Source organism: Oncorhynchus masou, unplaced genomic scaffold, assembly GCF_036934945.1.
Source record: "Oncorhynchus masou masou isolate Uvic2021 unplaced genomic scaffold, UVic_Omas_1.1 unplaced_scaffold_844, whole genome shotgun sequence".
Classification (NCBI taxonomy): Eukaryota; Metazoa; Chordata; class Actinopteri; order Salmoniformes; family Salmonidae; genus Oncorhynchus; species Oncorhynchus masou.
Genome location: NW_027014907.1, coordinates 697 through 25473, shown reverse-complemented (window position 1 = coordinate 25473; position 24777 = coordinate 697). Strand labels below are relative to the sequence as shown.

The 24777-nt window shown below is 44.2% G+C and overlaps 2 protein-coding genes across 3 annotated transcripts; one reads left to right on the top strand and one right to left on the bottom strand.

Annotated features, from left to right (window-relative positions):
• The first annotated feature begins 1850 nt into the window (after positions 1-1850).
• Positions 1851-10014, top strand: LOC135537804 (BCL2/adenovirus E1B 19 kDa protein-interacting protein 3-like). Of its 2 annotated transcripts, none has more exons than XM_064963813.1 (6): positions 1851-2337; positions 3247-3691; positions 4044-4119; positions 4401-4507; positions 4893-5042; positions 5243-8439. In XM_064963813.1, the coding sequence occupies exons 1-6, from the start codon at positions 2295-2297 to the stop codon at positions 5265-5267; spliced, it is 846 nt and encodes a 281-aa protein (XP_064819885.1). In that variant the 5' UTR covers positions 1851-2294; the 3' UTR covers positions 5268-8439. The 2 variants fall into 2 exon arrangements, with proteins under 2 accessions (XP_064819885.1, XP_064819884.1); XM_064963812.1 differs by lacking the exon at positions 5243-8439 and adding an exon at positions 8446-10014 and having other exon boundaries at positions 1856-2337.
• Positions 10015-12997: 2983 nt separating this feature from the next.
• Positions 12998-23104, bottom strand: LOC135537805 (serine/threonine-protein phosphatase 2A 55 kDa regulatory subunit B delta isoform-like). Its single transcript, XM_064963814.1, has 6 exons — positions 22997-23104; positions 20243-20420; positions 19459-19623; positions 18689-18858; positions 17263-17354; positions 12998-14275 (listed from the first exon to the last, which is right to left on the bottom strand). The coding sequence occupies exons 2-6, from the start codon at positions 20400-20402 to the stop codon at positions 13996-13998; spliced, it is 867 nt and encodes a 288-aa protein (XP_064819886.1). The 5' UTR covers positions 20403-20420; positions 22997-23104; the 3' UTR covers positions 12998-13995.
• Between the last annotated feature and the right edge of the window lie 1673 nt (positions 23105-24777).

Sequence of the window (24777 nt, the reverse complement as noted above, 5' to 3'; positions counted from 1 at the left end):
GATTGAATACTGATGGAGGATACAGGGGAGGGTGCCATTGTGATGGAATACTGATGGAGGATACAGGGGGAGGGAGGGTGTCATTGTGATGGAATACTGATGGAGGATACAGGGGAGGGAGGGTGTCATTGTGATGGAATACTGATGGAGGATACAGGGGAGGGAGGGTGTCATTGTGATGGAATACTGATGGAGGAAACAGGGGAGGGAGGGTGTCATTGTGATGGAATACTGATGGAGGATACAGGGGAGGGAGGGTGTCATTGTGATGGAATACTGATGGAAGATACAGGGGAGGGAGGGTGTCATTGTGATGGAATACTGATGGAAGATACAGGGGAGGGAGGGTGTCATTGTGATGGAATACTGATGGAGGATACAGGGGAGGGAGGGTGTCATTGTGATGGAATACTGATGGAGGATACAGGGGAGGGAGGGTGTCATTGTGATGGAATACTGATGGAGGATACAGGGGAGGGAGGGTGTCATTGTGATGGAATACTGATGGAGGATGCAGGGGGAGGGAGGGTGCCATTGTGATGGAATACTGATGGAGGATGCAGGGGGAGGGAGGGTGTCATTGTGATGGAATACTGATGGAGGATAGAGGGGAGGGAGGGTGTCATTGTGATGGAATACTGATGGAGGATGCAGGGGGAGGGAGGGTGTCATTGTGATGGAATACTGATGGAGGATAGAGGGGAGGGAGGGTGTCATTGTGATGGAATACTGATGGAGGATAGAGGGGAGGGAGGGTGTCATTGTGATGGAATACTGATGGAGGATAGAGGGGAGGGAGGGTGTCATTGTGATGGAGGATACAGGGGAGGGAGGGTGTCATTGTGATGGAATACTGATGGAGGATGCAGGGGAGGGAGGGTGTCATTGTGATGGAATACTGATGGAAGATACAGGGGAGGGAGGGTGTCATTGTGATGGAATACTGATGGAGGATGCAGGGGAGGGAGGGTGTCATTGTTATGGAATACTGATGGAGGATACAGGGGAGGGAGGGTGTCATTGTGATGGAATACTGATTTGGATGCAGGGGGAGGGAGGGTGTCATTGTGATGGAGGATACAGGGGAGGGTGTCATTGTGATGGAGGATACAGGGGAGGGAGGGTGTCATTGTGATGGAATACTGATGGAGGATACAGGGGAGGGAGGGTGTCATTGTGATGGAATACTGATTTGGATGCAGGGGAGGGAGGGTGTCATTGTGATGGAATACTCAGTCCTCAGCAGGACAAACTGAACACATTCTCAGATCAGTCTGATTAGCTGGATGTGATATTTCTCACAAATACATGACTGAATTCACAACTCTATATGGACAACACAAGTAGTAAACTTTAAGTAGACGTTAGCTTGTGAGAGCTGTTGTGGAGTCTGTAAGAGCTGTCGTGGTATATCTAGAGGCCACAGGCTACCCTGAGGACAAAGTAAAGGACATTAGTTTTAGACACATACATTAACACAGACACTGTCAGTGCATTCATCACTCTAACAGTCTTGGATGGTCTGGAGAAGGTCAACAGGTGAAGGCTGTTTCTTCATGTGTTGCAGCCTAACTTTATGGATGGAGGAAACACCTGCCAGTGTTGTCAGACATACCGCATGTTTCCTAGAAAGCTCATGCATACCGGTATTATGATACAATAACAGCAATCACACCAGGCTATTTATGCCTAAATACGCACGCTCGTGTTTGTTTACATGTAGCTCTACCGCGTCTAGTACTTTCTGGACCAATCACATGAAGCGTTAATTTCGGTCAACAGCCCAGAGAGTTGCTTCACACAGGAAAACGTTTCATCTGGCAACGTTTTGCAATAGAAACCGTTTACCGTTTACTCTAGGAACCAAACGGAAGCAAATGCACAGAGCAAACGGAACGAACGGGGAGGGATTTACCTGGATTTGTCCAATAGAAACTCTCGTTTTCTTTGAAACTGTTTCCTTTACAAAACGTTTCGCAACGGAATTCGACGAATGAATACACCAGTGATAAGGGACCAGATTTGATATTCATGGTGCAAACCCGTGTAGGCCACACAGCTGGCCAAGTTTAGTCACATGCTTGTTGTTATTGTTCTGGTAGTCTAGTGCTTTCCTGAATGGTCTGCACTCGATCTAAACCTTTCTCCCAATTCAGAGGCATCAGAATAATATTGTCTACATTCGGATTTTGTAATTACAGGATTCTTCCAAATATTTAGGACGTTTGACTCGAACGATCGCGACGCAAAGGGGGGAGTCAATCAAATACGCATTGCGTCCCTTATTTACCGACATGACGGAAGACAAACAAAGTGTCATCGAGGACAATTTGCAGGGTAAGTTAATTGTTGTCTCGTAGTCTATAATGGCATGTTGCATAATGTGAACACAACGTACCGTATGATCGCAGTATATTCAGAATGCCATGCTGTCTTCCTGGGACATGTAGCCTACGTCATTGTACATCATATTATTATCGGGAAACAGTGTTGCGCCGAGGAGACACAGATATGAGTTTTTTTGCTACCACAACAATGTTTCTTCAGCGGTGGTAGTAATTCCGCGGCCATGTAAACATTCCTCGTGTTGCCTGGCTGTCCTACTTTAGACAGATCAGACAGTAGGATAGGTAACGTTGGGCTATAGGGCAGGCCTAGAATAACATTGTCAGCTAGCTGATGTAAAGTCGATATTGACCTTAGCGCAGTGTTCTGAATTGCGTATTCTCAATGCTGTAATGATGCTATGTTTGGCATTGTTCAATGCAGCTACGATAAGAAACACAACAAACCAGATGATTCTGCCCATCCACCTGTTGTGTGCTTCTCCGTTATGTAATAAAGGGGAGGGGCTGAACACGTCGCTTTCCTATTGGATAGCCAGCCTATAAAGGGGAGGGGCTGCACACGACGCTTTCCTATTGGATAGCCAGCCTATAGAGTGGAAGGGGGGGTGAACACTTCCCTTTCCTATTGGATACACACAGGAAGGAAAATGTGGGCAGAGGACAGGGACCATTGAGCAATAAGGGGGGCACGTACTGTCATGGGCACTGAGCAGGTGCTATTTAAAGAACCAAACATTTAGAGATGGTTGACTGTGCCACGCTATCTAGGCTAAACACACCTCCTCAACCACTCCCACAGCACACGCAGGCTGTTAATACCTGCTTCATGACTGGCCTATTAGCAACTATGTCTCAATGTTCTGCACCATTTTGTCACGTTTATGTTTTCTTCTTTAAGGTTCCTGGGTGGAGCTGCACTTTAACAATGGCAACAGTGGGGGGTCACCAGCACATGGGGCTGCTGGTGTGGAGGAAGAGCAGGTTTCAGGCTCTGCCACTGAGCTACCAGGCTCTGCCACTGAGCTACCAGGCTCTGCCACTGAGCTACCAGGCTCTGCCACTGAGCTACCAGGCTCTGCCACTGAGCTACCAGGCTCTGCCACTGAGCTACCAGGCTCTGGGTTAGGTGCCTCTGCCTCAGTCCATGGTGGAGACCTGATGGCTGGGTCTGCGTCGGTCCTGCCTGGGTCTCTCTCTGCCTCTACCCAGGGAGGTGACCTGATGGCTGGGTCAGGGTCTGCGTCTGGCTCAGTCCAGGGAGGGGTGGACTTGGAGAAGATGTTGTTAGACGCCCAGCATGAGTCAGGAAGAAGCAGCTCCAGGGGCAGTGTGCCCTGTGACAGGTGTCTCTCCACTCACCAATCACATGCCATATAGACCATCACATGACCGATCAGGACAAAATCATTTTGGATTAGTCTTATTACGATTAGCAATCTGAACACAAAGGACTAAGAGATAAGAGACACTGTCATTCACCAGAGTTATAGTACAGTAGGTACTATAGTGACCTCTGACCTCCTATCCGCCATCTGCATGAGTGCCTCTGTACATTCCAGATCAGATTTTATAGATGAAGCTTGTCATGATGGAAACACAAGAGATCTGTCAAGAGGGCTCTTCCCCAATACTTATGTAGTCTCTCTCTTCCGCTGTGTGTCCCCCCCCCACCCGACCCCCTCCCCCCCCACTCAGTCCTCCGAGACCCCAGACTCCTTTGCTCCGCCGTGGTTCAGAAGTGCACAGCTCAGGAGAGAAGAACAGCTCACAGGTTTGGAGCCCTTATCCAGGGACACCATAGAGATTAAATATAATATGGTTCATATAAACTCTGTGTGGGGCACTAATCTCTAAGTAGTTGGTGAGGCACAGCAGGGTGGTTTCAAGGGTTTGAAAACAAAACCTATTATTTCAAATTCTGCAATATATTGTTTTTACATTCCTAGTTTTTCCACTCTGAGGTTGAGAGCAGAGCAGAAGAGCAGTTTTTCCCCGTTGTAACAAATTAACAAATAAAGTCGTTTTTTAAACTTTTTTTATACTCTGTTCCAGTCTGAAGAAGACTACCTAGAACGGAGACGTGAAGTGGAGAACCTGATGAAGAAGAACGCAGACTGGATCTGGGACTGGTCCAGTAGACCTGAGAACGTTCAACGCAAGTTAGTACCCCCCCCCCCCTCAGTATCCCAGACAGACGGGTCAAATCTATTATATGTGTTTTCAATTCAGTTCTGCTCAGCCCAGTTTGTAATAGAAAACAATAGAATATCATGGAATTTAATACAACTTTAATACAATTCTGCGCTATTATAGAATGATATAGAACAGAATTTGATATTCCTTTCTACCTTAACCACTTCTAGGGACATTGTAATGTGCTCTCTTGTCTTTTGGATGCAGGGGGGTTGTTCTGAAGCATCCTAAACCCCTTCCAGGGACATTGTAATGTGCTCTCTTGTCTTTTGGATGCAGGGGGGTTGTTCTGAAGCATCCTAAACCCCTTCCAGGGACATTGTAATGTGCTCTCTTGTCTTTTGGATGCAGGGAGTTTGTTCTGAAGCATCCTAAACGTATCAACCCTCTCAGCATCAGAAACACCAGCGTCATGAAGAACGGAGGGATCTTCTCTGCAGAGTTCCTCAAACTTTTCCTTCCATCGCTGCTCATATCCCACGTACTGGCTATCGGTCTGGGGTGAGTTACGGTTTTAAAAACATTTCGAAAAATAAAAGCTAATTATGAAGACTGTATTATTTGTAAGGGTAAAAGAGCAGAACGTGAAACAGGTCTCTTGTGTGTTTGTATGGGATATAATCTGCACTCTGTAGAGAGACTATAGTAACACAAATCTAGTTTGGTGATCAGTATGCTATTTTGTCTCATCTCCACCATAGATACCAGGGGCAGCAGGTAGCCTAGTGGTTAGAGGCGAGCCAGCAACCGGTGGCTAGTTCGAATCCCGGGTCTGATGGGAAGAATCTGTTGGGAAGTGAGCTGGCAACTGGGGGGGGGGGGTTGGTATCAGGTCCTCGATGCCATTGCGCCCTTGACCAATAATGTGATCTTAATCTATAGCCACTAGCCACTGTAAACAATGCTACCTAATACAATGTTTACATACCCTACATTATTCATCTCATATGTATACGTATATACTGTACTCTATATCATCTACTGCATCCTTATGTAATACATGTATCACTAGCCACTTTAACTATGCCACTTTGTTTACATACTCATCTCATATGTATATACTGTACTCGATACCATCTACTGTATCTTGCCTATGCTGCTCTGTACCATCACTCATTCATATATCTTTATGTACATATTCTTTATCCCCTTACACTTGTGTATAAGACAGTAGTTTTGGAATTGTTAGTTAGATTACTTGTTGGTTATTACTGCATTGTCGGAACTAGAAGCACAAGCATTTCGCTACACTCGCATTAACATCTGCTAACCATGTGTATGTGACAAATAAAATTTGATTTAAGTAGAATTAGAAGGCTATACTACAGTATTTTTATATAATATATATATATATATTATATATATATTTTATATAACAGTATTTGTTATCATCAACTATATCTACACACACACACACGCAGTTGAGTAGAGCTGCATTCTAGCAGATGTGTGTTTTAGTTGTGCTGCTAAGGCCCCAGATCAGATGTCTTACGTTTTCTGGTCGCAGCTCACTGTGGGAAGAATGGACTAGTTGATCCACTTCAGTCACCAGAGTTTGAGCTGTGAGCCTTTAAGGCCCTGTGTATACGGAGGGAGAATGTCAATCTCTCCTGGCTCAAAGTTGAGGAGAGTTTGACTGCATCACTATTGTATCTTCGTGCGAGGTGTTGAAGGTACAGGACTGTCTGTTTAAGCAGTTGGCACATAGTTCAGACACTCATCGGTACAACACAAGACGTGCAACCAGAGATCTCTTCACAGTCCCCAGGTCCAGAACAGAAGCTGGGAAACACACAGTATGAAATAGAGTCATGACCACATGGAACTCTTTCACCCAATATTTATTTAACCTTTATTTAAGTCAGTTAAGATCAAATTCTTATTTACAATGATGGCCTAGGAACAGTGGGTTAACTGGTCTAGGAACAGTGGGTTAACTGCCTTGTTCAGGGGCAGAACGACAGATTTTTTACTTTGTCAGCTCAGATTCGATCTAGCAACCTTTCGGTTACTGGCCCAATGCGCTTAACCACTAGGCTACCTGCTCTAACCACTAGGCTACCTTCTCTAACCACTGGGCTACCTGCTCTAACTAGGCTACCTGCTCTAACCACTAGGCTACCGTCTGTAACCACTAGGCTACCTGCTCTAACCACTAGGCTACCTTCTCTAACCACTGGGCTACCTGCTCTAACCACTAGGCTACCGTCTGTAACCACTAGGCTACCTGCTCTAACCACTAGGCTAAATTGTAGACCTCCACAAGTCTGGTTCATCATTGGGAGCAATTTCCAAACGCCTGAAGGTACCACGTTCATCTGTACAAACAGCAGTATGCAAGTATAAACACCATGGGACCAGGCAGCTGTCATACTGCTCAGGAAGGAGACGTGTTCTGTCTCCTAGAGATTAATGTACTTTGGTGTGAAAAGTGTAAATCAATCCCAGAACAACGGCAAAGGACCTTGTGAAGATGCTGGAGGAAACAGGTACAAAAGTATCTATATCCACAGTAAAACGAGTCCTATATTGACATAACCTGAAAGGCTGCTCAGCAAGGAAGAAGCCACTGCTCCAAAACTGCCATAAAAAAGCCAGACTAAGCCAGACTGCAACTGCACATGGGGACAAAGATCATACTTTTTGGAGAATAGTCCTCTGGTCTGATGAAACAAAAATAGAACTGTTTGGCCATAATGACCATCGTTATGTATGGAGGAAAAAGAGGGTGGCTTGCAAGCTGAAGAACACCATCCCAACCATGAAGCATGGGGGTGGCAGCATCATGTTGTGGGGGTGGCAGCATCATGTTGTGGGGGTGCTTTGCTGCAGGAGGGAACTGGTGCACTTCACAAAATAGATGGCTTCATGAGGGAGGAAAATTACATGGATATATTGAAGCAACATGTCAGGAAGTTAAAGCTTGGTTTCAAATGGGTCTTCTAAATGGACAATGACCCCAAGCATACTTCCAAAGTTGTGGCAAAATGGCTTAAGGACAACAAAGTCAAGGTATTGGAGTGGCCATCACAAAGCCCTGACCTCAATCCTATAGAAAATGTGTGGGCAGAGCTGAAAAAAGCGTGTGCAAGAAAGGAGGCCTACAAACCTGACTCAGTTACACCAGCTCTGTCAGGAGGAATGGGCCAAAATTCACCCAACTTGTTGTGGGAAGCTTGTGGAAGGCAACTCGAAACGTTTGACCCAAGTAAAAAAAAAAATGTAAAGACAATGCTACCAAAATACTAATTGAGTGTATGTAAACTTCTGCCCTACTGGGAATGTGATGAAAGAAATAAAAGCTGAAATAAATCATTCTCTCTACAATTATTCTGACATTTCACATTCTAAATATAAAGTGGTGATTCTAACTGACCTAAAACAGGGAATTTTTACTAGGATTAAATGTCAGGAATTGCGAAAAACTGAATTTAAATGTATTTGGGTAAGGTGTATGTAAACTTCCGACTTCAACTGTATGTGGTTGGGATAGACTGTGATACATGGTTGGTGATACAACTGTGATGCCTGGTTGTGTCTGCTGGCTATCTTGAGATGAATGCGCTGTGGGTCTCTCTGGATGGGAACGTCTGCTAAATGACTACACTGTAATGAAGTGCTGTGTGTTTTATGTGTTGTTTCCTGTTTGGACCCCAGGAAGAGCAGCCCCTGCCTCAGCAGCAGCCCATTGGGTGATCCCAGTAAATAAAATAATAAAATACACTGGGGACTGTAGAGTGAAACATCTGAAGAATGCCTTGCTGATTTTCGAGAAAATCTAACCGACAAAAATAAGTGGAAAAAAAACAAACTTAGCATTTTTACCAAGTTGCACAAAATAGAACTGACAACATATGTACAGAACTATACTAGTATGTTGATGTTCTTTCCCCTCTGTCCTCAGGGTGTACATTGGGAGACGTCTAACTACCTCAGTGACCAGTACCTTCTAAAGGGACACTCCGCTGGACTGGAACAACATGGTTTTTTGGCTCCAACACCGTTACCTTCCACTGCTGCTAGCTTTGAAGTGGTCGCTTATTAGATACAGATAGGCAACATCTGTCATGTGTCCCCCAACTCCACTCAATAGATGGCTCAAAATGGCACCCTATTCCCTACATAGTGCACTACTTTTGACCAGTTCCCATAGGACTCTGATCAAAAGTAGTGCACTATATAAGGAATAGGGTTCCATTTGGGACACATTTCCTTTTTGTTTTCCCCTGGCGGTGAGCAGTCCACCCTGCCTGTATCTGTATTGTACCCCTGTGAATACTGTTGGCTTTTCCCTTAGTTCCCAGAGCTGCTTTTAAATAACCCTGCTCCACTGGAAAGTAGAACCCAGTGTTCCTCCTCCATCTCACTGGACGATCTCTGGGTAGGGGGCCATCTTATAATCAACCTTTAAGAGCCATCGTTGTCAACGGCTAGCTAGCGTTCACTGTCAGTCATTTTCAAGCCATTTTATCTTGCTCCGAGTTGAGACATTTTTGTAGTAGAAGACTTTTGAGGTAATGATATTATAGTAAGAAGGTGATGATACAGAAAAGCACTGTGAATTTCTCAGCGTTGAGATATGTACGGGGAAGAAAAGGGAGTGGGTCAGACAAGAAAGCTGGACGTTGTATTTTAGGGAGCTGTTGCTTGTTTTATCAGAATGTCCTTTGGTTGGGGGAAAAAGGGATCAAGACATTCAACCAAAATGTTATTTCTGACCCGGATTCTTCTCATGGATCACAAAGGGTTTTAATCATAAAACAAGGTTTCAGGAGAAATTAAAAAGGTTTGAAATAGATCAACCTTGAAAGCGTTTGAGGAAGTATTGGAGAATCAAATGTATGGAGCATCTTCCATTAGATCCCAGATTAGGTCGAACAGGAGCGTCAAGGGTTTTGGTTCTGTCGGCACCTTTCAGTTTATTGGTGTTATTTTCCACTCAGGGTTGTGTTCTGTGACAACAAGGTGTCCCATTCACTGATTATACGTGTGTATGGGTAGAATTGTACGTTGTGTTACACTAGATGTGGCACTATGTAAACCGAAAGTCATTTATGGTCAGTGGCATGTTGAGGGTCCATGTGACCATTTCAAGTACACAAAAAACAGCTTTTCTACCACTACTGCATAAGACCACACATCTCCATATCAAATATTTTAGGGGAAAATATAGACTTTCACACTTGTAATTATGAGGGAATTTAGAAATCTTTTATTTTGCCTTACTTAATACTTCACTCTAATTAAATACGAAATCTCAGTATCCAGAATGCTTCAGTATTTTTTTGTTCTAAGAATGAAGAGAGCAACAGAGGCTTTCCGAGTTATGCCTTGAAAAGGCATCACCAATCTGTTTCTGCATGTCTTGTAGAGCTGGTCAACATGTCAAGTGTATATGTGATTTTGAAAAAACTGTTTTGTAAGAACAGTTGGAATTGTATCTGAAAAATAAAATGGTTGCATCATAACAATATCCACCTCTGTGCTCGTTTCTGGAAAACCGTACAAGGAAAACGTCATTATCCAAAATGTCAGTCAATACATTTTCCTAAAATGGCCTTTTTCCCAACAGTGTATTCTCACCAACGATTTGTACAACAATGGGTCATTCATACCAGATATATTTTTCAAACGTGTACCTCTACCATGCCAACAAGTAAACTCTAACTCCCATCACAAATAACCAAACAGATAAATACATTTCCACAATGTTAGCATTATAACACAAGGAACATGGTCATACAACAGAAGACTAATTCACCCCGACCTAGTTCCTGATTTAAAGAGCATCGCAACGACACCATGTTGTACTTTTAAACCTTTAGAATATTCTTTCAGTGATTTCAGACCATTGTATATTGCTGGGTGATATTGTATACTGGGTGTACAATGACAAGTACCCTGGTTTCTTCATGGAGGTCCCGGTCCCTCCGGAGTTGACTGAATGACTGCTGGCCCTTTAGTCTGGAGGCAGGCAGGGCACTCAGCAGTTGTTGGGCCTCTCTGGTCGAGTTCCTGCCCGACAACATTGCAGCCAGATGCCAGATCTTTACAACGCCTGGATAGGCATTTAACATATCGGCTAACCACATCATATATAGCAATTTGTTGCCCTTTAACCCACTGTTCCTAGGACGTCATTGTTAATAAGGTAGCCTAGTGGTTAGAGCAGGTAGCCTAGTGGTTAGAACCAGGAAGCCTAGTGGTTAGAGTCAGGTAGCCTAGTGGTTAGAACCAGGAAGCCTAGTGGTTAGAGCAGGTAGCCTAGTGGTTAGAACCAGGAAGCCTAGTGGTTAGAACCAGGAAGCCTAGTGGTTAGAACCAGGAAGCCTAGTGGTTAGAGCCAGGTAGCCTAGTGGTTAGAACCAGGAAGCCTAGTGGTTAGAGCAGGTAGCCTAGTGGTTAGAGCAGGTAGCCTAGTGGTTAGAACCAGGAAGCCTAGTGGTTAGAGCCAGGTAGCCTAGTGGTTAGAGCCAGGTAGACTAGTGGTTAGAACCAGGTAGCCTAGTGGTTAGAACCAGGTAGCCTAGTGGTTAGAACCAGGTAGCCTAGTGGTTAGAACCAGGTAGCCTAGTGGTTAGAACCAGGTAGCCTAGTGGTTAGAACCAGGTAGCCTAGTGGTTAGAGCAAGGTAGCCTAGTGGTTAGAGAAGGTAGCCGAGTGGTTAGAGCAGGCAGCCTAGTGGTTAGGACCAGGCAGCCTAGTGGTTAGAGCAGGTAGCCTAGTGGTTAGAACCAGGTAGCCTAGTGGTTAGAGCCAGGTAGCCTGGTGGTTAGAGCCAGGTAGCCTAGTGGTTAGAGCCAGGTAGCCTAGTGGTTAGAGCCAGGTAGCCTAGTGGTTAGAGCCAGGTAGCCTAGTGGTTAGAGCAGGCAGCCTAGTGGTTAGAGCAGGCAGCCTAGTGGTTAGAGCAGGCAGCCTAGTGGTTAGAGCAGGCAGCCTAGTGTTTAGAGCAGGTAGCCTAGTGGTTAGAGCAGGTAGCCTAGTGGTTAGAGCCAGACAGCCTAGTGGTTAGAACCAGGCAGCCTAGTGGTTAGAGCCATGTAGCCTAGTGGTTAAAGAAGGTAGCCGAGTGGTTAGAGCAGGCAGCCTAGTGGTTAGTGCAGGTAGCCTAGTGTTTAGAGCAGGTAGCCTAGTGGTTAGAGCCAGGCAGCCTAGTGGTTAGAACCAGGCAGCCTAGTGGTTAGAGCAGGTAGCCTAGTGGTTAGAGCAGGTAGCCTGGTGGTTAGAACCAGGTAGCCTAGTGGTTAGAACCAGGTAGCCTAGTGGTTAGAACCAGGTAGCCTAGTGGTTAGAGCCAGGTAATTTAGTGGTTAGAGAAGGTAGCCGAGTGGTTAGAGAAGGCAGCCGAGTGGTTAAAGCAGGCAGCCTAGTGGTTAGAGCAGGCAGCCTAGTGGTTAGAGCCAGGTAGCCTAGTGGTTAGAGCAGGCAGCCTAGTGGTTAGAGCCAGGTAGTCTAGTGGTTAGAGCCAGGTAGCCTAGTGTTTAGAGCAGGTAGCCTGGTGGTTAGAGCAGGTAGCCTGGTGGTGAGAGCAGGTAGCCTAGTGGTGAGAGCAGGTAGCCTAGTGGTTAGAGCCAGGCAGCCTGGTGGTTAGAGCCAGGCAGCCTGGTGGTTAGAGCCAGGCAGCCTAGTGGTTAGAGCCAGGCAGCCTAGTGGTTAGAGCCAGGCAGCCTAGTGGTTAGAGCCAGGCAGCCTAGTGGTTAGAGCCAGGCAGCCTAGTGGTTAGAGCCAGGCAGCCTAGTGGTTAGAGCCAGGCAGCCTAGTGGTTAGAGCAGGTAGCCTAGTGGTTAGAGCAGGTAGCCTAGTGGTTAGAGCAGGTAGCCTAGTGGTTTGAGCAGGTAGCCTAGTGGTTTGAGCAGGTAGCCTTGTGGTTAGAGCAGGTAGCCTAGTGGTTAGAGCAGGCAGCCTAGTGGTTAGCGCAGGCAGCCTAGTGGTTAGAGCAGGTAGCCTAGTGGTTTGAGCAGGTAGCCTAGTGGTTTGAGCAAGTAGCCTAGTGGTTAGAGCAGGTAGCCTAGTGGTTAGAGCAGGTAGCCTAGTGGTTAGAGCAGGTAGCCTAGTGGTTAGAGCAGGTAGCCTAGTGGTTAGAGCAGGTAGCCTAGTGGTTAGAGCAGGTAGCCTAGTGGTTAGAGCAGGTAGCCTAGTGGTTAGAGCGTTGGGCCAGTAACCGAAAGGTAAAAATCTGTTCTGCCCCTGAACAAGGCCGTTGTTCCTAGGACGTCATTGTTAATAAGAATTTGTTCTTAACTGACTTGCCTTGTTAAATAAAAAATACGGACAGAGCCAACATCCGTATTCTCACAAGTTCCAGTAGTGAGCTGCCTAATAATGGAGAATGGCCAATCAGGTGCCTGAGAAAAGGCATTGTGTGGCCAGTCGGTTGACTGTACACATCTACCAAATGACACCCAAAGTAGAACAGAATAAAGCCAGAATCATTTCAGAATGTAAAAAACGCGTCGTTTGTGGTTTTCGTTACTTTTATTAAGTGGTTGACACCAGACGGTGTGGTTATGTAGATACAGTCAATGAGTAAAATGTTATTATACATGAGAAGAAAAAAAAAGGATAAAAACTAAAAAATAATAATAACCAAAAAAAAAAAAAAAAAAAAAAAAACAATTGTCCACTGACCAAACATGGAGACTTGTGTTGAAGAGCTTCACAAGGTCCAACACGGAGGCCTGAGAGAGTCGGCCAGGGAGGAGGAATGTTATCAGTAAGGCTGCAACATTTCCCCGAACTTTCCCAGCATCCTCGTTGGCAGGATCCCCGGATCATTTCCTGCTCATTCCTTTCTGATTCTGGGAATCTTCCAAATGGGATTTCTGGAAAACCTTGGGAATTTTAGGAAAGTTACCTGGGAATTTGCAACCTTACTTTATTTAAGCTAATTTCATTTCAGTTTCTTCCAAGGCCCAGATTTACAGTTAAGAGACTAATATCTCATTCTGACTTCCAACACATCTTTCCTCCTAATTCCAAAATGTGTCGTCGAATCATAGGAAGTAAAACCAGGCTCAGACTTTTAAATAAATACACTAAACTTTAAACTGACATTTTTTTTGGCCTCTTTGTTGAGCCGCAGTCCATCGATATTTCTGCTGCAGTCAGGCCCGGGCTCGTCTGTCCAGAGTCAGACCTGGGGCTCCTGCCTGCCTCTGTCTGCCCTCACAACGAGACAGGACGCAAACCAACCAACACCTCAGACTCTAAAGAAACAGGCCGTCTGACTCCAGCAGGCGACCAGGCGTCTGGCTGGCTGGCTACACAACGAAACAAAGTGCATCACATTTCTTCTTCATTAGGAGGACAGACAAGGCTGCTGTTGTTTCTTTAAACAGATTTAACGACTATTCTTTAACTATGCAACGTACAAGATTTCTGTCCATTCGCGGTAGGTAGGTATGATGACTGGGTTCGGGGAGGGTCGGAACAGTTTTGGGGGGGGTTGTTAAGTTTAGTTGATCTTGTCCTGGAATATGTAGAGGTTGTTGGTGGCTGCGACAACGATGACGTTCTCCTTTGGGTGCCACGCTGTGTGTAGGATCTTCTTGTTGAAGTCCAGACTGTCTACGCTGATCTCGTCCTTCTTCCTCTTCCCCCCGGTGGACACCTTGCGAGCCTTCAGGATGGCCCGAGGTTTACTGTTCTCTCTAGAGGCCTCCAGCGTGATGTCCCTCCGCGTGTTCCGGTCAAACATCCGGAAGAAGTTGTTGTACGAGCCCGTCATGATGGCACTGGGGAGGAGGAACAGCAAAACAAGGTGAATTGCACATCCCAAAAATGTCTACAATTGCAAAGTGATTTTGGGTCCTTTAAAAGCGCGATATAAATACCATGAATTATTATAAGATTTGTAAGTCGCTCTGGATAAGAGCGTCTGCTAAATGACTTAAATGTAAATGTAAATAAGACCTATTATGAAATAGAAACTCAGTGCTGGACAAAAACACTAGATAAAGAATTCACATTTGCATTTATTTATCTAGTGTAAAGAAAGCAACCCATCAAAGGGGTAAGAGTAATGGTGTAACACCATCATGGTTCTAGAAGGGTAATGTAACGGCACCGTGGTTCTAAAAGGGTAATGTAATGTCGCCGTGGTTTTAGAAGGGCAATGTTGTAACGACATTGTGGTTCTGGAAGGGTAATGTTGTAACGCCACCGTGGTTCTAGAAGGGTAATGTAACGCCGTCGTGGTTCTAGAAGGGTAATGTAACGGCATCATGGTTCTAGAAGGGTAATGTCGTAGCGTCATCATGGTTCTAGAATGGTAATGTTGTAATGTCTGCATGGTTCTAGAAGTGTAATGTTTAAACGTCAGCATGTTTCTAGAAGAGTAATGTAGCATCATCCTGGTTCTAGAAGAGTAATGTTGTAACATCATTATGGTTCTAGAAGAGTAATGTAACACCGTCATGGTTCTAGAGGAGTAATGTTGTAACGCCATCATGGTTATAGAAGAGTAATGTTGTAACGCCATCGTGGTTCTAGAAGGGTAATGTTGTAACGCCACTGTGGTTCTAGAAGGGTAATATAACGCTGTCATGGTTCTATAAGGGTAATGTTGTAACGGCATCGTGGTTCTAGAAGGGTAATGTTGTAACGACACCGTTGTTCTAGAAGAGCAATGTTGTAACGTCACCATGGTTCTAGAAGGGTAATGTTGTAACACCATCGTGGTTCTAGAAGGGTAATGGTGTAACGTCATCATGGTTCTAGAAAGGTAATGTTGTAACGTTATCGTGGTTGTAGAATAGTAATGTTGTAACGTCACTGTGGTTCTAGAAGGGTAATTTAACGGCATCGGGGTTCTAGAAGGGTAATGTTGTAACATCATGGTTCTAGAAGAGTAATGTTGTAGCGTCATCATGGTTCTAGAAGGGTAATGTAACATCAGCATGGTTCTAGAATGGTAATGTTGTAACGTCAGCATGGTTCTAGAAGGGTAATGTTGTAACATCATTATGGTTCTAGAAGAGTAATGTAACGCCGTCATGGTTCTAGAGGAGTAATGTTGTAACGCCATCATGGTTATAGAGGAGTAATGTTGTAACGCCATCGTGGTTCTAGAAAGGGTAATGTTGTAACGCCACCGTGGTTCTAGAAGGGTAATGTAACGCCGTCGTGGTTCTAGAAGGGTAATGTTGTAACGGCATCGTGGTTCTAGAAGGGTAATGTTGTAACGCCACCGTGGTTCTAGAAGAGCAATGTTGTAACGTCACCGTGGTTCTAGAAGGGTAATGTTGTAACACCATCGTGGTTCTAGAAGGGTAATGTTGTAACGTCATAGTGGTTCTAGAAAGGTAATGTTGTAACGCCATCGTGGTTCTAGAAGGGTAATGTTGTAACGTTATCGTGGTTCTAGAAGAGTAATGTTTTAACATCATTGTGGTTCTAGAAGGGTAATGTAACGGCATCGGGGTTCTAGAAGGGTAATGTTGTAACATCATCATGGTTCTAGAAGAGTAATGTTGTAGCGTCATCATGGTTCTAGAAGGGTAATGTAACATCAGCATGGTTCTAGAATGGTAATGTTGTAACATCAGCATGGTTCTAGAAGGGTAATGTAGCATCATCCTGATTCTAGAAGGGTAATGTTGTAACGGCAGCATGGTTCTAGAATGGCAATGTTGTAACACCATCATGGTTCTAGAAGGGTAATGTTGTAACACCGTCATGGTTTTAGAAGGGTAATGTAGCGTCATCATGGTTCTAGAAGGGTAATGTAACAGCATCATGGTTCCAGAAGGGCAATGTTGTAACATCATGGTTCTAGAAGGGTAATGTTTAATGTTGTCATGGTTCTAGAAGAGTAATGTTGTAACGTCGTCATGGTTCTAGAAGGGTAATGTTACATCATCATGGTTCTAGAAGAGTAATGTTGTAACATCATCATGGTTCTAGAATAGTAATGTTGTAATGTCGTCATGGTTCTAGAGGAGTAATGTTGTAACATCATTATGGTTCTAGAGGAGTAACGTTGTAACGTCGTCATGGTTCTAGAGGAGTAATGTTGTAACATCATTATGGTTCTAGAGGAGTAACGTTGTAACGTCGTCATGGTTCTAGAGGAGTAATGTTGTAGAGTCGTCTTTGCTTGGAAGTCAATTGCAGGTCTGAATTGTAATCAGGGGGAAACGACTGTCCCTTCTCATTGAAACCAAGGAAATACAAGGCTGACTGCGCTACTGCAGGCATTGTTCTCAGAAAACAGAACACATTATAATTCATGGAAAAACGTCAATCTTTGTGGTCAATCTTAGTGTAAATAAAATGTTTAGATGACAATCATGGTATTAATAATTGCTTCTAACACAACAGATGTATGTCCTTGAACCGATTATATAAAAAAAAAAAATCACACACAGAAGTGAAGGATATTTTAGTTGCTAATGGCAGCCTGCAGTAGCCTGGTCAGCCTTAAACTAGTTACTCAATGAGGAGGCAACACTGAGCTAGCCTGCAACATCACTTCCTGGAGTAGCCCAAACGGCGCAATGTCACGTCTCCAAGAGACGCCATCTTAACCGACTATTTTATCTTCAATGTGCCGTTGAGTCTTCACATAGGAATGAATGGTGTCAGGAGATCCTGGGCTTTGTACATACAGCCGTTGATTGTAATGCAGGCGTTTGTTATTTGCGTGTTGTGGGTCCATTTATGAGACCGAACATAACTTTCAAACTGATTCTAAAGTTCAGTGTCCGTTGGTTTGCGGTACCTGTCAGCACCGTTCCAGCAGCACTCGAACTTGTCGAAGATGCAGTCGTTTTCATACAGCGAGCAGAGCTTGCTACGGAGGTACTCGTGCACCTATACAAAATATAAAACACATTTAAAACAGTTTGGATCAGTTCATTTATTTAGCCTTTAGGAATAATTTGGTCTTTCATTCCTGAGACAAGAATTTTAAAGATTTAACTAAATAACATATATACACTGAACAAAAATATAAAATGCAACATGTAAACTGTTGGCCCCATGTTTCACGAACTGAAATAAAATATCCTAGAAATGTTCCATACGCACCAAAAGCGTATTTTTCTCAAATGTTGTGCACTAACATCCCTGTTAGTGAGCATTTGTCCTTTGTCAAGATAATCTATCCACCTGACAGGTGTGGTATATAGGAAGATGTTGATTAAACATGGTCATTACACAGGTGAACCTTGTGCTGGGGACAATAAAAGGCCACTAAAATGTGACGTGAGGAAAAAAGTAATTCTGACTAGCTGGACCTGGCTCCCCAGTGGGTGGGCCTATGCCCTCCCAGGCCCATCCATGGCTAAGCCCCTGCCTAGTCATGTGAAATCTATAGATCAGAGCCCATTGGATTTATTTCAATTGACTGACTTCCTTATATGAACTGTAAAAGTGTTGAAATTGTTGCATGTTGGGTTTATATCTTTGTTCACTATACATATTGTTTCTGTCTGTTTTCATACCACTGCAATTCATTCAAAATGTGATGAAAACATACTACCACACAACGTAGTGCTCTATAGCCAGAGGAATGTAGGTAAAGTTAAAGTCAGTACCTGGTAGGTCTCTACAGGTAGGTCTCTACAGGTAAAGTTAAAGTCAGTACCTGGTAGGTCTCTGGTAGGTCTCTTCAGGTAGGTCTCTACAGGTAAAGTTCTAGTCAGTACCTGGTAGGTCTCTACAGGTAAAGTTAGTCAGTACCTGGTAAGTCTCTACAGGTAGGTCTCTACAGGTAAAGTTAAAGTCAGTACCTGGTAGGTCTCTACAGGTAAAGTTCTAGTCAGTACCTGGTAGGTCTCTACAGGTAAAGTTAGTCAGTACCTGGTAAGTCTCTTCAGGTAGGTCTCTACAGGTAAAGTTAGTCAGTACCTGGTAGGTCTCTTCAGGTAGGTCTCTACAGGTAAAGTTCTAGTCAGTACCTGGTAGGTCTCTACAGGTAAGTCTCTACAGGTAAAGTTAAAGTCAGTACCTGGTAGGTAAGTCTCTACAGGTAAAGTTAGTCAGTACCTGGTAGGTCTCTACAGGTACAGTTCTAGTCAGTACCTGGTAGGTCTCTACAGGTAAAGTTAAAGTCAGTACCTGGTAGGTCTCTACAGGTAAAGTTCTAGTCAGTACCTGGTAGGTCTCTACAGGTAGGTCTCTACAGGTAAAGTTAAAGTCAGTACCTGGTAGGTCTCCACAGGCCGGTTTTCCATGTTCAGATCCCACACCTTGACTGACAGGTAGTCTCTGGTCATCATGTAGCGGCCGCTGTGACTGAACTTCACATCCGATATTGAGGAGATGATCTCGGAGAAGAAGGACCGGCTGCTCGGGTCCTCTGGCTCCTCGAAGACTGAGAAACAAATACATACAAACCTTTCCAAACCAGTTCATCAAAACAGCAACGTATTGGCCAGTTAGCAGATGCTTTTATCTCAAGTGACTTAAAGTCATGCATGCAGACATGTTATTGTGTGGGTGATCCTGGTAATCAAAGAGTCAATCCTGGCATTGCACGCACCATTATCTACCAACTGAGGCACACAGGACCACGTTAGTATCAAAAACAAGCCTGCGTCTAGCTCCTAGAAGACAGACAGGAGGTTACACTTTACCTAAAGCCTGCAGGTATACAGCTTTATAACTTGTCATAACCATGTATGAGCCTAACTGTCGTTCAACTGAAGAATCATTACATGATAAATTAATCAAGACGTTATAGAGGGATCATTCATGTTCGTGACGAGTCTTATAACTGCATTATAATGCATTATACATCCTATTAGGACCTAATTTATTTATTTCAATTGACTGACTACCTTTATATAAACTGTAAGTCAGTTTGAAGAAGTTGCGTTTATATATATATATATTTTTTCCGTTCAGTATATTATTATTATCTAAAACAATGACATTTCCGTGAAGTTTTACCCCAACGATATTATTGACTTACATTTGCTTTGCCTGTCACAGAGGGCAGCAGCTCGCATGTCACAGAGGCGGATGGTCCCCTTACTGCTACTGTACACAAATACATTACACTGGTGTGGATGGCACTCTGCAGCTGTGATGACTTCTGTCAGCTCCTCCATATTGGCAGGCTTTATATCTACAATGTCTGGGGGAGGGGAGGGGCACGATCAAGGATCAACACCACCAAGACATGGGAAGGGTATAGACACAAACAGGTAGACACAGGTAGACACAAGGATCAACACCACCAAGACACTGGCACAGGTAGACACGACACAACTCACAGGTAGACACAGGTAGACACACACACTCACAGGTAGACACGCACTCACAGGTAGACACGCACACTCACAGGTAGACACGCACTCACAGGTAGACACGCACTCACAGGTAGACACGCACTCACAGGTAGACACAGGTAGACACACACACTCACAGGTAGAGACAGGTAGACACACCACACACACACGTAGACACACACACACACACGTAGACACACCACACACACACAGGCAGACACAGGTAGACACACACACTCACAGGTAGACACACGTAGTCACACACACACAGGCAGACACACACTCACAGGTAGAGACAGGTAGACACACTCACAGGTAGACACAGGTAGTCACACACACACAGGTAGACACACTCACACGTAGACACAGCACAGAAACACACACACACAGGTAACACACACACACACAAATCTTCACATTTAAATGAAATACATATTGTGTATGTGTTGTGATTCAAAAGGATACTAAAACTTCTATCTGTGATTTCTAAGTGCCAGAGGTTCACCCTGAGATCATCAGCTGAAAGGTATGTTTCATGATCACTATTGACAGAGATGGAATTGATGTGATATGTGTGTGCGTTAGCGAATATCCTCCGTGGACTAGCCTCCACCATCCGGTCCATGGGCAGCAGCACCGGCACCTACAACAAAGAACCCTTTTATTATGAAGATCTACCACGTTTATAAACCCTGCGGTTCGCTCATTTTCTGAAGATGACAGATACATGTAGTAGTGAAGTAGGGAGGGGGGAGTTAGTTACATATCACAATATTATATTTATACTCGACTCAAAATATATACAGTGGGGCAAAAAAAGTATTTAGTCAGCCACCAATTGTGCAAGTTCTCCCACTTAAAAAGATGAGGAGAGGCCTGTAATTTTCATCATAGGTACACTTTAACTATGACAGAACAAATGAGAAAAAAAAAAAATCAGAAAATCACAGTGTAGGATTTTTAATGAATTTAATTGCAAATTATGGTGGAAGATAAGTATTTGGTTAATGTTAGCGGTGCTAGCTGGTTGTTCATGCGCCAAAAATACTGGATTTTCATCCTATAGCTTGTTCTCCATCTTTTATTTTAAATAGAAAAAATAATATAATATATAATATATAATAATAATAATATATAATATATTAATATAATAATAATATCATAATAATAAACATGTTTTCAGAACTTTTATATCAAACAATTTTCTCATGCTCTCTCCTTTCCCTCTGTAGCAGATGGACACTGAGCGGACAAAACATTAAGAACACCTGCTCTTTCCATGACATTTACTGACCAGGTGAATCCAGGTGAAATCTATGATCCCTTCTTGATGTCACTTGTTAAATCCACTTCAATCAGTGTAGATGAAGAGGAGGGGGACGGGTTAAAGAAGGATTTTTAAGCCTTGAGACATTGATTGTGATCACAGCACCTGTACATAGCCCATCTATAAATAGCCCAAACAAGTACCTCTTCCCCTACTGTATTTATTTTGCTCCTTTGCACCCCAGTATTTCTACTTTGCACATGCATCTGTCAAATCTACCATTCCAGTGTTTTACTTGCTATATTGTATTTACTTCGCCACCATGGCCTTTTTTTGCCTTTACCTCCCTTATCTCACCTCATTTGCTCACATCGTATATAGACTTATTTTCTACTGTATTATTGACTGTATGTTTGTTTTACTCCATGTGTAACACAGTGTTGTTGTACGTGTCAAACTGCTTTGCTTTATCTTGGCCAGGTCGCAATTCAGGTAATCAATCACATATCAGGTAATCAATCACATATCAGGTAATCAATCACATATCAGGTAATCAATCACATCAGGTAATCAATCACATATCAGGTAATCAATCACATATCAGGTAATCAACCACATGCGAGATGGATCAGAAGGGATGACATAATCACCGTTTAAAAAGGCACGGAAACACGGGTAGCGTTTGCCGTCCAAGAGGACTTGGCACCTCTGAACAGAGGGCCGGATGTAATTTGCGAACCGAGTGCGAACTGATTCTACTTGTCCAAACTTGTGAAAATGTCAGCAGTCAGAACGGCTAACGGCGAGCGGGTGCTAAAACACACTGCGTCTAAACGGACGGAGAACGAACGGCAGGTTCATATCAGACCGTCACTCTGTGTATTTTAGCCCTCACATTTTCACTCCAAATACTTTACGTTTTTCTTTGTGTTTTTAAAAATGTCCCTGAACGGAGGGCCTCCCCGGGTGGCACAGCGGTCTAAGGCACTGCATTGCTGTGTTAGAGGCGTCACTACAGACCCCGGTTTGATTCCAGGCTGTATCACAGTGGTCTAAGGCACACTGCATCGCTACAGACCCCGGTTTGATTCCAGGCTGTATCACAGCGGTCTAAGGTGTTAGAGGCGTCACTACAGACCCCGGTTTGATTCCAGGCTGTATCACAGTGGTCTAAGGCACACTGCATCGCTGTGTTAGAGGCGTCACTACAGACCCCGGTTTGATTCCAGGCTGTATCACAGTGGTCTAAGGCACTGCATCGCTGTGTTAGAGGCGTCACTACAGACCCCGGTTTGATTCCAGGCTGTATCACAGTGGTCTAAGGCACTGCATCGCTGTGTTAGAGGCGTCACTACAGACCCCGGTTTGATTCCAGGCTGTATCACAGTGGTCTAAGGCACTGCATCGCTGTGTTAGAGGCGTCACTACAGACCCTGGTTTGATTCCAGGCTGTATCACAGTGGTCTAAGGCACTGCATCGCTGTGCCACCAGAGACTCTGGGTTCGAGCCCAGGCTCCATGGGGCGACGCACAATTGGCCCAGCGTTGTCCGGGTTAGGGGAGGGTTTGGCCGGGAGGGATGTCCTTGTCTCATAGCGCACTAGCGACTCCTGTGGCGGGCCGGGCGCAGTGCACGCTGACCAGGTCGCTAGGGGCACGGTGTTTCCTCCGACACATTGGTGCGGCTGGCTTCCGGGTTGGATGCGCGCTGTGTTAAGAAGCAGTGCGGCTTGGTTGGGTTGTGTTTCTGAGGACGCATGACTTTCGACCTTCGCCTCTCCCGAGCCCGTACGGGAGTTGTAGCGATGAGACAAGATAGTAGCTACTAAACAATTGGATACCATGAAATTGGGGAGAAAAGAGGGTCAAATTTAAAAAATGGATAACATTTCCCTGAACGGTATCATTCAAAACTACATCGGGTAAACGGTGATGAACGAGAGGAGACATACCCGTAACGACGTGATTCTAAAAGGATCTCTCAGTCTTCCATCCTCGTCTTTCAAGTTGTAGCCTTCTGCCCTTTTGTCCCGTTGGCTGATCTTCCACAGCTTGATGGTTTTGTCTGGGTTGTGAAAAAGGCCGTGTCAGTGTTATAGCACAGGTTTAGAGTCACCTTGGCCTTCCGTCTGTACAAACACTTCAGAGGAAGGAGTGTGGTAGCAGCATCAGAATGACTTAGTTAACATTGATAAATAAGATGCTTCATTTACATAATAACGCTGATGTGGGGGAAAAGTTGCTTGGACCCCAGAGAGGGGAGAGGTCAAGCTTGTCTTCTTATGGGAATGTGTCTGGAACTGTTACAAGTCCTCTCTGAGGTCGCCCTTATCTTGATTTAGTGTTTGACCTAAGAGGCTCACTGTCTCGGTGAGCTTGTCCAGGAGGGGGGGGTGTATTTAAGATGGGAGTATCGAGGATTGACAATTGATATATGCCATTGGATGAGGTAATGTTTTGGTACTATGTTGTACCAAGAACGAGAAGTAGAACCTCGTCTAAGAGAGTAAACTGAACAATAATTTATAGCTAATGCTGTCTTCCTTTGTGTAATGTTCCTTAAGATCTGTTATTTGTCATGTGAGTTCAGATGGGTGTGTCTGGCCTATAAATGATACTAAGAATTGTTTCGTAAGCACTCTCGGAGAATTCATTGATAGACACTGAATTGATCTGAGAGTCACAGGGCTTTGGTGAAGCTCATATAACTAAAGATGAACTTCATGATATAACTCTGACTTGTGTGGTGGTTTGCTCTCTCATGATTTGGTAATACAGGACATTTCCACGACAAGAGTTTTTTTTTTATTTTTTTATTTAACCAGGCAAGTCAGTTAAGAACAAATTCTTATTTTCAATGACGGCCTGGGAACAGTGGGTTAACTGCCTGTTCAGGGGCAGAACGACAGATTTGCACCTTGTCAGCTCGGGGGTTTGAACTCGCAACCTTCCGGTTACTAGTCCAACGCTCTAACCACTAGGCTACCCTGCCACTACCCTAAAGCGACCTTAACAGTTCAATATTCAGTGCGGTTCCTTGGAAGGTCTGTGGCGCTGAAGAGTCATCACCTTTGACCTAACGGAATCAGAAGTATGAATGGTGAGCTCGGTGACGTACCGTTTGTCGAGAGCAGAGAGTGTGCGGCGTTTTGTTGAGGTAACCATCTTATTTTGTTGATTTTCTCTTCGATTTCTAAGCTTTTCAAATAGTCGAACTCGGGTTCATGGCTCTGGAAAGTGCTGTACACATTGTATTCTCCTCTGGAATGAGGCCGGTTTTTACTCTGAAAGAAATAAACCCAGAATGCACTTCAAAAAATAATATACGCTTTTGTACATTATGCTACGTTGAAAAGGTGAATCCGACTAATGTTGTTTTCAAGGTGCATTTTAGTCTTAAACATAGTTTTTTAAAAATATTGATTTATGTCTGTTTGAGAGTTAACTGACCTCTTGTTCCCGTTGGAAAATGACGACACGACCTCCTTTGTCTCCCGTCGCTAGTAGTTCTCCAGAATAGTTAAACTCAACCGTTGAGATTATGTCGGCTGAGAGAGACAACAACAACAACAACAAAAAGGTTATGAGTGTGTAACACTTCTATGTTGGCTGTTTTTTTTTTGCATATGTAAAAAAAATCATGATAAATAAACCTGAACTTAAGACACGCTATAACACGGGTCAGGTCTACGTCACAAAACAAAAACATGATCAATATCATTGATGACCAGTC

What these genes read in the sequence shown, in the direction of transcription:
- LOC135537804 (XM_064963812.1), top strand. Translation starts at nt 2,295, where the DNA reads ATGACGGAAGACAAACAAAGTGTCATCGAGGACAATTTGCAGG. An exon ending in CATCGAGGACAATTTGCAGG is followed by an intron (nt 2,338 to 3,246) that starts GTAAGTTAATTG and finishes TTCTTCTTTAAG; the next exon opens with GTTCCTGGGTGGAGCTGCAC. An exon ending in GGCAGTGTGCCCTGTGACAG is followed by an intron (nt 3,692 to 4,043) that starts GTGTCTCTCCAC and finishes CCCCCCACTCAG; the next exon opens with TCCTCCGAGACCCCAGACTC.
- LOC135537805 (XM_064963814.1), bottom strand. Translation starts at nt 20,402, where the DNA reads ATGGACCGGATGGTGGAGGCTAGTCCACGGAGGATATTCGCTAACGCA. An exon ending in CTGTGACAGGCAAAGCAAAT is followed by an intron (nt 18,859 to 19,458) that starts GTAAGTCAATAA and finishes TTTGTTTCTCAG; the next exon opens with TCTTCGAGGAGCCAGAGGAC. An exon ending in GGCCTGTGGAGACCTACCAG is followed by an intron (nt 17,355 to 18,688) that starts GTACTGACTTTA and finishes TATTTTGTATAG; the next exon opens with GTGCACGAGTACCTCCGTAG.